At 38.8% G+C, this 13,023-nt stretch overlaps 1 protein-coding gene across 3 annotated transcripts in view; it reads right to left on the minus strand.

The window, feature by feature from the left end:
* Window positions 1-5,559, minus strand: part of LOC121386239 (3-hydroxy-3-methylglutaryl-coenzyme A reductase-like) — a 37,889-nt gene extending 32,330 nt beyond the window's left edge. Inside the window, exon 1 of one of the 3 annotated variants that reach the window (XM_041517072.1) lies at window positions 5,432-5,559. In XM_041517072.1, the coding sequence (XP_041373006.1) occupies window positions 5,432-5,446 (15 nt within the window). In that variant the 5' untranslated portion in view covers window positions 5,447-5,559. Of the gene's footprint in view, window positions 1-2,301; window positions 2,453-4,323; window positions 4,459-5,431 lie in introns of those variants that run through there. The other 2 variants (XM_041517087.1, XM_041517080.1) reach the window with 2 other exon arrangements.
* Window positions 5,560-13,023: the final 7,464 nt, after the last annotated feature.

A 13,023-nucleotide genomic window follows, 5' to 3' on the forward strand; every position in this document is an offset into this window, starting at 1 on the left:
GGACTGTCAAGTGCCCCGAGAACTGGTTCGAATTCCACTGGTACACATTTGTGTTTTTTCATTCGTAATCAGCTGGGTTTTTTAATCGGTGCATTAAGTGTATTCGACTCCAAAACAGCCGGCTTTTACTACAACTCGAGCTTTGGACATGGTGACCGGCACAATCGACATTGTTACTGACAAGTTACAAATTTGTACCGGACAACGACCGTGACCGGCCACTTATTTCAAGGCTTGCCGAAGTATTACACAAAGTCATCTCTCGCCTTCCCCTACAACTTATTAATAAGGGGATGGCTAGAGCCTAGAGGTAACTGGAGCTAGTTCAGTAGTTGGTGCTGAAAGTGAAAAAACAACAACCAATAACCTACTCCCAAAGATGAGTCTTTTGTAAATTTTAATTGCCATACTTGAATTTCACAGAAGTGTTTCATTTGGGTGATTTGGAGTATTGTGCCATGCAATATAATATTTCTTTGAAAAGCTAAGAAAACGCCTAGTTGGTGTTACAGGGCTAAAAATTTGCACGAATCTCTGAATCCGATTCACTCCAGGATTTGCGCAATCATAAAAATTCCGAATCTATTTGGATTCGCGTGAAATATTTCCACAAATTTATTAAATTGAATAATCAGTGAGTAAAACGTTACAGAATTAAAAATTAAAAATAGTCTGGTTATCAAGCTTCAGTTTAAACTCACTTGAAAAGTGTAGCATACATTCGAATCCATGCATGTTTGAAACATAGAGGTTTACCGAGAATAGTCTGGCCATGAGCCAAGCGGTGGTTGGTCCATTTATATGAACCAAATTGCCAACGAAGAGAACCGAAAGGAACATGTTTGTTCAGTTCTTACATAATAACAATAAACAGTAGTGCCACTTTTAGTAATACATCAAACATGTCTAGTCCTGCTCTTTTTAATCAATAAATGTTTTTGTCGGTAGCGAAAATGTACTTCAGTAATATCCATACAAACACTGAACCAATGCACAAATACATCGGCAAAAGTATCCCATGATCTATAAATAACTTCAATAAGCAATCTTTGAAAAGTAACCTGGCCTGCGTTCAGCCAGACTGAGCGGAAAAACATCCGCTAGACTGGTTTATGCTCTTCACAGTAAACCAAATGGCCAAGTTGGGAACCAATCAATTAGTTCACGACCGTTGGCCAAACGTTTGCTGGCAGAACTTGGGGCTGGTAAGACACCTAAAAAAACTTGACTGCAAAGAGAAAATGGAACCAACAACTAAACAAACTGGTAGTAAAAAAACTGTTTTGTTTGTTTGTGTTTTTTGTTTTAAACTTGGATACACTGTTACTGACAAATTGGTTATTCTGTCCAGTCAATAGTAAGGGTTGTTTTATATACACTAATCCATATACAGTTAATAGCATATGACACATAAGTCTATATACTATTGTCCGAACCAAATTGTTAACAACTTCAAAAAATTACTCTCCTACCTTTAATTGCCGTTAGATTTCCTCCAAAGTTTGTCCAGACACAAATCGCAAAAAAACCACTACAAATATACAGATTCCACACACGAGACTGCAACGATGTCGCCGATATTGTCTTTGCTGAGATTGCATAGGGAAAAATACATGCAGTTTTCTGCCCTCTGCCATGTTGCTTGTTTATGGAATACTCTTCAAGACGGGTGAAAGCCTCCAAAGTATGTAACACAATTAATATGAAATCGATGATCTCTAGTGGTATCATTAAAATAATAATAATAAAAATTAATATGACGTCATCACGTTTGCTTTTATATCATAACATGTTATGACGTTAGATTAAATCCTATCCTTTCACCCCTCTTGAAGAATATTCCATAAAAAGTCAAAATGGCAGCTGATACAAAATTACATGCGTTTTTCCCTATGCGCTCTCAGCGAAGTTGATATAGGTGACATGGTTATCATCTGGTATGTATAATCTGTGTCACTGTAATGGTTTTTTCAAGATTTCTGTCTGGACAAACTTTGGAGGAAATCTAACGGCAATTAAAGGTAGGAGAGTAATTTTTCGTAGTTGTTAACAAATTGGTTCGGACAATAACAGTAACAGTGTCGATAAAGTACTCAGAAATTTTTTAGAATCGGAGGATTCCCGTGGACTGCTTCCATGGGAATCTACATGGATTCTCGTGTAAAAAAAACAGAATTTTTAGCCCTGTGTTATGTAAACGTGATCCTCAATTCCTGAATACGGAAATAGGTTTAGAGGTAAATAGGTAAGATCATGGTAGGTCTACTTTATTGTAGTAAATCAACCGATCACATAACTTACCTTCCAAGTTAGTTAAACATCTAGTTTTCCGCTACCGTTGTCAACATTTTACTTTTAGGTCAGACCTTAAACTTAAGTAATTGACAAACAAGACGACAATGGCGTAATACTGACAACCCCAGCCCAACGAAGAACATGAAATCTCCATTACAAATTTCTGTAGCAATCTAAAAATAAATATAATACTTTCTAAACCGCTTATCCGATCTCATAGTCATAATTTTTGTAGTAAAGACTAGAAATAATCATAATAAACTCTAGGAACAGACGCAGGAGTTTGTAAGAGACGTGAAAAGCGGCCCATGATAAGTGCAAAATGTAATGTTGGTAGACCTACCTGATCCGATGACAATGTTAACAGGAAGTCCCCACCCCTCCGGTACCACAAATCTACACCTGAGCCTGTTGCAGTGGGATCACACATTAACACTCATTGAACAATTCGACAATAATAATAATAATAATAATAATAATAATAATAATAATGTACTAAAAACATATTTTATTCGTTTTTATGGTAGAGTATTAAATAATATGAAACGTAAAATTGCATTTTTTAAATAACATGTACATAAATAAATGATCAAACAGATATGTAAATAAATAAATATATAAATAAATAAAAAAGTGTCTCTAAAATCAAGAACAATAAAAATATCTGTTTTACATAAAATATTTTGTGGTTTTTTTTCTCAAAACAATTGATTTCCTTTCTCTAATGCCAATAGTACATTTAGAAGAAAAAAAACCCCCCATATCTATCTTACATAATGTTAGATTAATCTTTACCTTGTTTAAACAGAAGTAAATATGCGTGATTTGTTTGAAATGTGTATCTAAGACAAACTCACGGAATATGATGATATGTTGTTTAGACAGGTCGAGTGGTCCGATAAGCTATTTATACTTCGGAACGTCACTCGGATATTTTCGTTATTAGTCGGCAAGGGTGTCGTTCTAAACATTTTCTAGGCGTCGGTAGTTGAGGGGTGGGCATCACCCAGTTGAAATATGACTTATATTAACATACCGTTATATTATTGGCCCGCCCCCCACACACTTAGTTACTGTCATCTTCCGATGCCTATATGCTAAAAACCAACATGTACCGAATTAAATGAAAAATCTTCGGAAATTTTATTTATAGTAATATATTTCTAGGATCGAAGAACATGCACCTTACTATCGAAAATAATTAGTCACGCAGTCAACACGTGTTCTGATTCGCGCTTAGTATGACACATCAAATTCAATGTATTTCGAAATACAGCACTTTATGATATATACATATATTTTTAAATATATCATTTTTAATTCGAAAAACATATAAACCTACAACAACAAAGAAAAAAGAAATCAAACACAAAAACACCTGACCCTCCAACATATCCAGGGGTTCGGGGCTCGACCCCCTACCCATGCTGCAAGCGATTTTTTCTTCTTTTTCAATACATTTTCCAGAGAAGCATGACTCGACCTCCTAAAAACATCGCTGTCCACAGTACAGACCCCCCCTCCCCCTTCACAATTCCCTGCATACGTGCACCACAGACAGCATTAGATTTCAATCAAATAGTTTAAAAATACTATTATATCCGTAAACAATAGTATACTAGTTAGGTCTATAAAATGGAGATAGAAAATCCTATTATTAATGTAACAGGCCCGTAGGATCGATATCTGGAGTGGGAGACACACCTCTAGTAAGAGGGACAAGGTATCTAGCGGAGGAGGGGGGGGGGGGGGGGCACAAGCCACATTATTTATAGAGCAAAAAATCCCAAAACCTAACAACACCCCCCCCCCCCCCACACACACACAAAACCGTACATTTTTGTACTGAGGCACAGTCAACCCCCTCCCCTAGTTCCTACGGGCCAGCGCAAAAAATTGACTGATGGTATTAGGTCTAACAGTGCCAAACAAGCCCCAAGACTCGTTGCAACGACCCGGTTACGACTATACCATTATTATTGCGGTACTGCAATAACGCAATAATGAATTAAAAATACAATTACTTACCAGATTTCGGAAACAATTTTTACATTTAACTGTAGTTTATTATTACTGCAAAACAGCCAATTAGTATTAAGTTACATGCTATTTTAAAAATTCTTTGTATATTCTTTCAATCGGTCTTGTCAAAATTTCCATCAGCTCACGTATCGTATGAGAAGTAATCTGTATTTTCATTGGCCAATCCAGGAAATTCCCATCGCGGATCAAAGGTCACACTACTTTGCATAAAGCCGACACACAATACTAGTTAGTATGTTGTGCTTTCCTTGGATTACCCCCTAATTGTAAAAGTGAGCGTCTTATGTGTAGCTGACTATTTAATTACTTAGATAAGCGCATTTCAGTAACTGAAATTGAAGTAAAATATGAAAGAAACAAATTGATTAAATAACAATTCGTCGAACATTCACTTGTGAAAAAACCCCAACTACCGAAATACAGTATATGATACACGAATATGATTTGGTATCTATATTTGAAATATAAAATGCTGCATATTTGTTTTAGTAACTCCATAGTTAATAATCGCTTATAGACTACTACTAGTACTAGTAGCAGTAACAGTAGAGTAGTAGTAATAGTAGTAGTAGTAGTAGTAGTAGTAGTAGTAGTAGTAGTAGTAGTAGTAGTAGTGGTAGTAGTAGTGGTAGTGGTAGTGGTAGTGGTCGAAGTAGTACGTAGTGGTAATGGTCGAAGTAGTACGTAGTGGTAATGGTTGAAGTAGTACGTAGTGGTCGAAGTAGTACGTAGTGGTAGTGGTATTAGTAGTAGTGGTAGTAGTAGTAGTAGGAACAGCAGCAGCAGCAGCAACAGTCTAATAGCAGCTACTGTAGACTCAGTGGCAGAAAACAGTAGCTATGTATAAATGTAGTTTGTTTACTCTATAAATAAAAACGAAAATAAAACTATACAAAAATTGTAAATGAAAGTTAAAAAAATTAAAATATATAATAAATTAAAATATATAATATACTGAGTCGACTTGCCAGTATTGACTTTGTAAAACACAAAGCTAACACAATTACTGTTTATCATTAACACATTTAAAATGCTTTGTTTCTTTCTGTTATTTTAACCGTTATATAAACATTTAAATCAATATCGTAATTACCTTTCTAGACACCATTCTACGTTCATAATTTAAGAGTCCTCCTTATGTTTGTCGTTAAGGAAACAAAAAGTCACATACTGTCTACCTAATAGTACACCGACATCTCCGAGAACTAATTTTATTCAAAGCAGCGACCTTCACACTGATTTACCACAGTGACCTACAGAGAAGAATCAGCTGTTTTCTAAGTTACGAAACGACTATGAGGCGTTTTGTTACGTTCATTCTTCGATTTCAATATGATCACCCACTTAAACGTGATCTATTTTGACTCAGTATCTTTTACAATAATATAAAAATTAATAAAATTACAAAATTAATAATTAAAAACAAAAATAAATAATTATTATTTAGTGAAACAAAATATTCAAAAAAGAAGGTATTACGTACATCTTTGTTCGGAACTGTTCGGTATTTTCCGTAATACACTCTATTTCTCAAGGTTGCAAACCATCCAACTATTTTTGTAGACATTTTTAAAAACATTAATTTTAATGGAACTAATTCGCTGCTGAATTTTTTTTTTCTCTTCTCTAAGTACTAGTGGCTTCAACATTTAATGTAATTGGCTGATACATTTTTTTAAAATTAGTCACCTTTTATATAAATTTTTGAATAGTTTATATATCTGAAAATATGCTTCTAATAATTTTTATTTAAAAAAATGTATTTATTATTATTATTATTATGTTTCTTTGTGATTTTGCTCCTCCTTCTGTTGAAGAATATCTATAGGATACAGTCTTTAAATTAAAGTTCTAAGTGCTTTTAATACTAAGGTTATATAGGTGACGCAGTCATGCTAATCACCACTTTTAACTATTTACATCACCATCTTTGGTGTGGCCAGCGTTTATTCAGCACCTAGTTGACAATACATACACTATATTATCTTGTCATTTGTCTTTATATAGGTGACGCAGACATGCTAATCACCACTTTTAACTATTTACATCACCATCTTTGGTGTGGCCAGCGTTTATTCAGCACCTAGTTGACAATACATACACTATATTATCTTGTCATTTGTCTTTATATAGGTGACGCAGACATGCTAATCACCACTTTTAACTATTTACATCACCATCTTTGGTGTGGCCAGCGTTTATTCAGCACCTAGTTGACAATACATACACTATATTATCTTGTCATTTGTCTTTATATAGGTGACGCAGACATGCTAATCACCACTTTTAACTATTTACATCACCATCTTTGGTGTGGCCAGCGTTTATTCAGCACCTAGTTGACAATACATACACTATATTATCTTGTCATTTGTCTTTATATAGGTGACGCAGTCATGCTAATCACCACTTTTAACTATTTACATCACCATCTTTGGTGTGGCCAGCGTTTATTCAGCACCTAGTTGACAATACATACACTATATTATCTTGTCATTTGTCTTTATATAGGTGACGCAGTCATGCTAATCACCACTTTTAACTATTTACATCACCATCTTTGGTGTGGCCAGCGTTTATTCAGCACCTAGTTGACAATACATACACTAAATTATCTTGTCATTTGTCTTTATTGTTAAGACTTTATTGTACATTATTGTCTGCTTATGCAACTTTTACCGTTATCCTCTTGTTCTCTTTTGTTCTCTCTTTTACCCCTTCTCCCTTCTCTCTCTTCTTCTCTTTTCACCCCCCCCCCTATCTTTCTCTCTTGCTTTGAATGTGTGTGCCAGCGTGTATGAAGCTCAGTGGTGGTTAGATCGTTGGATACCCCCCCCCCCCCCCCACACACACACACTCCTTCACTGAAACCTGTACGCCACGTTCTATCCCTATGAAAGTTCACACGCACGATCTCTTGCTGATATTCGGAAGGTGAAGGCCAGGTTCTTCGAAAATTATTTACACCAAGTGTCCTGATAAGCTTATATTGAACACGAATAGCCGTAGGTTAAAAATGTGCTGCGGTGTCGTTAAAACATCTTTTTCTTTTCAATTCCATATGCTTTATATTTGAGAATGTAGAATAGATAATTCATTTTGTTTTCTTTGAAAGACGCGTCTTTAATCTAAACGGGTTCTCTGCGAAGTGTTTGTACTATATCCAATTAAGGTCAATCACGCTGTCCTGGTGGCGGAGTGGTTAAGCCATCGGACTACAGGCTGGTAGGTACAGGGTTCGCAACCCGGTACCGGCTCCATCCCAGAGCGTGTTCTTAATGGCTCAATGGGTAGGTGTAAGGCCACTACACCCTCTTCTCTCTCACTAACCAACAACTAACAACTAACAACTAACCAGGGCAGCGTACTTCAACCTTAATTGGATATAACCACGAAAATAAATTTAAATGAAATGTCCTGGGCACACACCTCAGCTATCTGTGCTGTCTGTCCAGGACAGTGGGTTAATTGTTAGTTGTGGTTAGTGGGAGCGGGTACCGGGCTGCGAACCCTGTACCTACCAGCCTTATGTCTGATGGCTTAACCACGATGCTACCGATGCCGGTTGGTGTCTATCAGTCTATTAACATGTATTTTATGATGTGGAGGTATGACGAGAGCAAGCCACGCCCACTTAAATCTTCCACTTAACTGGAAGGAAAAGATCGCGTAATCACTGAAGTGGGTGTCATAACACACGATAGAACTCGAACCTTGCTATTAAGGGTTACAAAAAATACACTCGACCGCCGTGTATGGTGAATTATCTAGTAGGCCTAGTGTTAATGTACGAATGATTACAAGGGTCATTAAAAAAAAGTCCATAGTCCAACAAACAACCACTTGAGCGATGTAAATTACTTTTCATCCGCATTTTAAAAAATAACATATTCACCGTGCTCGTCAGCGCATTTATTGAAATGTTTTATTTATTTAACGACGCACTCAACACATTTTATTTACGGTTATATGGCGTCAGACATATGGTTAAGGAACACACAGATATTGAGAGAGGAAACCCGCTGTCGCCACTTCAATGGATCTTTTTATGCACCATCCCACAGACAGGATAGCATATACCACGACCTTTGTTACACCAGTTATGGAACACTGGCTGGAACGAGAAATAGCCCAATGGGTCCACCGACGGGGATCGATCCTAGCCCGACCGCGCATCAAGCGAACGCTTTACCACTGGGCTACGTCCCGCCCGCACATTGCTCTAAAATCGCTGGCCTAGTGTAGGGTAGTGATATATTTTAAGGGATTACCTTGAGTTTTCTGCCAATGTAATATGTTTATGACGAACCACTCCCGTATGAATACTTGGAGTAAGGAGAGGGCATAACATCTAGTGGAGGGCACAAGCCATATTTGTGCCTTTATTTATATAGCCTAGAGTTAGACCAAAAACGTACATTTTTACAGTTGGGGTGTGGAGGGGGCACCCGCTCTCGGTTCCTACGGGCTTGCTAACAGATATTTTTTGATGACTAAAATTACATAGTAATTCCCCCCCCCCCCCCCCCCCCCCCCCCCCCACACACACACTTGTTTAAAATATACCAGTATCTATATTATAAACAAGGTGTATGTTTGTAGTAGTCCAAATCAGATTTTACCTTCCAATAATTCCGTAAGTATGAACGAAAGTATATATTACGAAGTAAAATCAAAAATATGTATTTTATGTGTAACTGTAGTCACCAAAAATACTCTGTTAGTCCGAAACTTATTATAATGCCTGTGCCGAAGTACATCCTACTTGAGCGCACATTTTATTCTTCACATTCGGCAACTCGTTTGCTCAGGCCGACCGGTTTCGGTGGTGTCGTGGTTAAGCCATCGGACATAAAGCTGGTAGGTACAAGGTTCGCAGCCCGGCACCGGCTCCCACACAGAACGAGTTTTAACGACTCAGTGGATAGGTGTAAGTCTACTACACCCTCTTCTCTTTCACTAACCACTAACAACTAACCCACTGTCCTGGACATACAACCCCGATAGCTGAGGTGTGTGCCCAGAACAGCGTGCTTGAACCTTAAATGGATATAAGCATGAAAATAAAGTTGAAGTAAAATGCTCAGGCCGAGTTAAAATGGTTGAAAGGGAGATAATCATATTTACTACTAATAACTACTAAGACCTTGGAGTACCCAAGCAGCCCAATTCAGCCTGCCTCGGTGGTATATTGGTTATGGCATCAGGCGTACGGCTGGTAGGTACTGGGTTCGCATCCTGGTGTCGGTTACCACCAAGAAGGACTCACGGAAACGTGTCAGAGGATCGAACCCCATTAGTGGACCAATTCTATTATTGTTTTCCCCCCCGTCCCCCCAGTGCTCTACCACTGGAGTCGTAGAATATCAAAGACAGTGGTATGTTCTGTCCTGTCTGTGGGAGAAATGCATATAAAAGATCCCTTGCTGCTTATGGAAAAATGTCAGAATGACCAAATGTTTCACACCCAATAGACGATGAATAAAAGAATGTGCTCTAGTGGCGTCGTTAAAGAAAACAAGCTTTAACTTACACTGTAGGCCTACTTAACAAAAAACACCTGTTGTATTAGAGGTATTGGTTTGGTTAAACCTTGGATAATTTTTGGTTGGGTTCGCTGTTCCTTCTTGATAGAAACATTTCCTTTTGGCACCAGGATGTCTTCCACAGCAGATGATCCTGTCTGTGGGATGGTGCATATAAAATAGCCCTTGCTACTTATGGACAAATGTAACGTGTTTCCTTTCTAAGACGATATGTCATAATTACCCAATGTGTGACATCCAATAGCTGGTGGTGAATAAATCGATGCGCTCTAGTGGTGTCTTTCAACAAAAACAAAAACGTTAACTTTAACTTTCAACAGCAGATTAGACGTCATTAATAAAACCAAATTTTTGATCCCCGTTTCATTACGAGAAAGGATAAAAAGTGAACGTTTATTTTGTTTAACGACACCACTAGATCACATTGAATTATTGATCATCGGCTATTGGATGTCAAACATTTGGTAATTTTGACATATAGTCAACCTGCTACATTTTTCAATTAGTAACAAGAGATCTTTTATATGCTCCATCCCACAGACAGAACTGCACATACCACGGCCTTTGATATACCAGTCGTTGTGCACTGGTTGGAACGAAATATAACCAAATGGGCCCACCGACGGGGATCGATCCTAGACCGAAAGCGCATCAGGCGAGCGCTTTATCAATGGGCTACGTCCCGCCCTGAACAAGGGACAAAAGCCAGGTTAATAAACAGGATGGTGAAGTGTCATCAAGTAGCTGCACAAACAGAAAGGTGAGATGTACGAGCTGGCGCATTGTCATTCAAGAACACAATGACTCTCTGCAGCTTTCCACAGCATTTTAAAAATAACAAACATTCCGAGAGTGCCGCTAAAGCAATACATGTTCTCTACCGTGGCAAACAATTTTTCATACTTCCTAAGTTCAAGGGCCATAACTATGTCACAAAAGTGTAAATTCCCATAAAATTCAAACTTGTTATGTAACTATATGATAAAGTTATACACAAAATGTGAGCTCAATATCTTGATACATTGCGAAAACAGTACGGAAAACTATATGTGGGACAGATGGACAGACAATCAGGAAGTGAGTGTGTGTGTGTGTGTGTGTGTGTGTGTGTGTGTGTGTGTGTTTGTGTACGTGTACGTGCTTTTATGTGTATGTGTTTTCTGTCTGTCTGTCTCCCTCCCTCTCTCTCTTCCACACCCTCTCTGTCTCTCTCCCTCCCCCTCCCCTCCCTCCCCCTCTCTCTTCCTCCACTCCCCCCTCTCTCCCTCCCCTCTCTCCCCCCTCTCTCCCTCCCTCTCTCTACCTCCTCTCTATCTCCCCCCACTCTCTCTCCCTCCCTCCCTCCCTCTCTTTGTGGAGGTGTTGGTTGTCAACTAACAACCTGCTATGCGCTACCCACGTTTAGTGCTACAGTACTTGCATGACAGTGCTAACCCTTAGTTTCCCGTAGTGACTGTACTGGCTAGCCAGGACGTTTCTCAGTGTCTGTGACAGTCGGATCGTCTGCTCGACTAGTAAGTGTAATGTTGCAGCCGTTTCCAACTCCTCGACGTGTCCAGACAGGCCTAGCGAGAAGGCGGTCAAATCCATCTAAAAGAATGTTTACATGCGTCATTTGGATTGTTTTAAGTCTCACTCAAATGATGAACATTCAGCACAATGCGGTTTATGAATGAATTTTACTTTTGTATATTTAAAGCGTTAACCTCTTTTAGGAGGATCGCAGGTTTCTGTCTATCTCTCTTTTCTCTTTCCCCTCTCTCACCCTTTCTCTCTCTCCCTCATTTTCTTTCTCTCTCCATCTCCTTTTCTCCCCACCCTTCTTCTCCTCCCCCTGTTTCTCTCCCTCCCCCTCTCTCTCTTTTTCTCTCTCTCCCTCTCCCTTTCTCACCCCACCCCCTTCTTCTCTCACCACTCTCTCCCTTTCTATCTTTCGCTCTCTCTCTCTCTCTCTCTCTCTCTCTCTCTCTCTCTCTCTCTCTCTCTCTCTCTCTCTCTCTCTCTCTCTCTCTCTCTCTCTCTCAAAATTATATTTGCAGTTTAGGCCTATCCCAAATAAATAAATAAATAAAATAAATAAATAAATAAATAAATAAAAAAATAAATAAATAAATAAAAGTAATACCTTTACATGTTACAGGAACGTCAACCAAATGAGTTGAGTTATATTATAGGTAAAAATAAGATATTAAACTCTCTACCATTCGTATCATGTTTATGTCTCTCGTGATATAATTTTTATTGTCACACGCTAAAGCACATGCCAATTAAAAATTATTTCACTCGGGATATAAACAAGATACGAAATGGAAGCTCGTGTACTATCCTGTAACAATCGATGTTTACCAACAATCATCATTCTGAATACTAGTATTCGATGGTCGCAATAACGGAGTTTCACAGTATATCGTACATTATTTAACAGGGGAATACAGATCAAGGGCCGTTTTCCACATGTGCTGTTATTGGCGCAGCGAGGGCGTGGCGAGGGCACAACGGAGACGCGCAATGCGGAAATCAGTTTCTGTGGTTATCAACAACAGTGATTTCATATGACCTCGTTTTACACTTCCGTTTTCCACACCCCGCGCCCTCGCAGCGTAAAAAAAACAACAGCGTAGACATGGACAACGACACTAATACTAGGCTCAGACTACTAACTGCCAGCACAAAGTTGGCCCATTTCCTGTTCTCACGACTTCTACGACTGTCCAGTTGCTAGTCTCAGCGCACCCGTCGTAAGTAGGGAGTTGGAGAAATTACGCAACCGTCGAGTTGACCAACTTCGTCGTGACAGTTGACAGTCTAAGCCTAGCATTACAAAGTGTACTGTATACCGTAGATGTAATAAGAAAACAAGGTTCTGTTGGTTCCTACCGTTATGTTTTTCCTGCACTTCTTTCTGCCCGTTCAGACGGCTGGCTATCGCACCGTGTCACAAGGTGATGTTGTGATCTTCATAAACAATACTGATAACAGGTTTCAGTCATGTGGACATTGATGTCAAGACACTGTCGGTTTGTGGGTCAGTTCCCGGCAGCCGATCCAGTATACTCGTCAGGGGAGGGTACAGAATTTACAGTCAAAGATGGCTTGTTGAAGTCGGGAAGGAAGTGGGAGAAAGCTGGTGGAGGGTGTG

This window comes from Gigantopelta aegis, chromosome 2 (assembly GCF_016097555.1).
Source record: "Gigantopelta aegis isolate Gae_Host chromosome 2, Gae_host_genome, whole genome shotgun sequence".
In the NCBI taxonomy this organism is placed as follows: domain Eukaryota; kingdom Metazoa; phylum Mollusca; class Gastropoda; order Neomphalida; family Peltospiridae; genus Gigantopelta; species Gigantopelta aegis.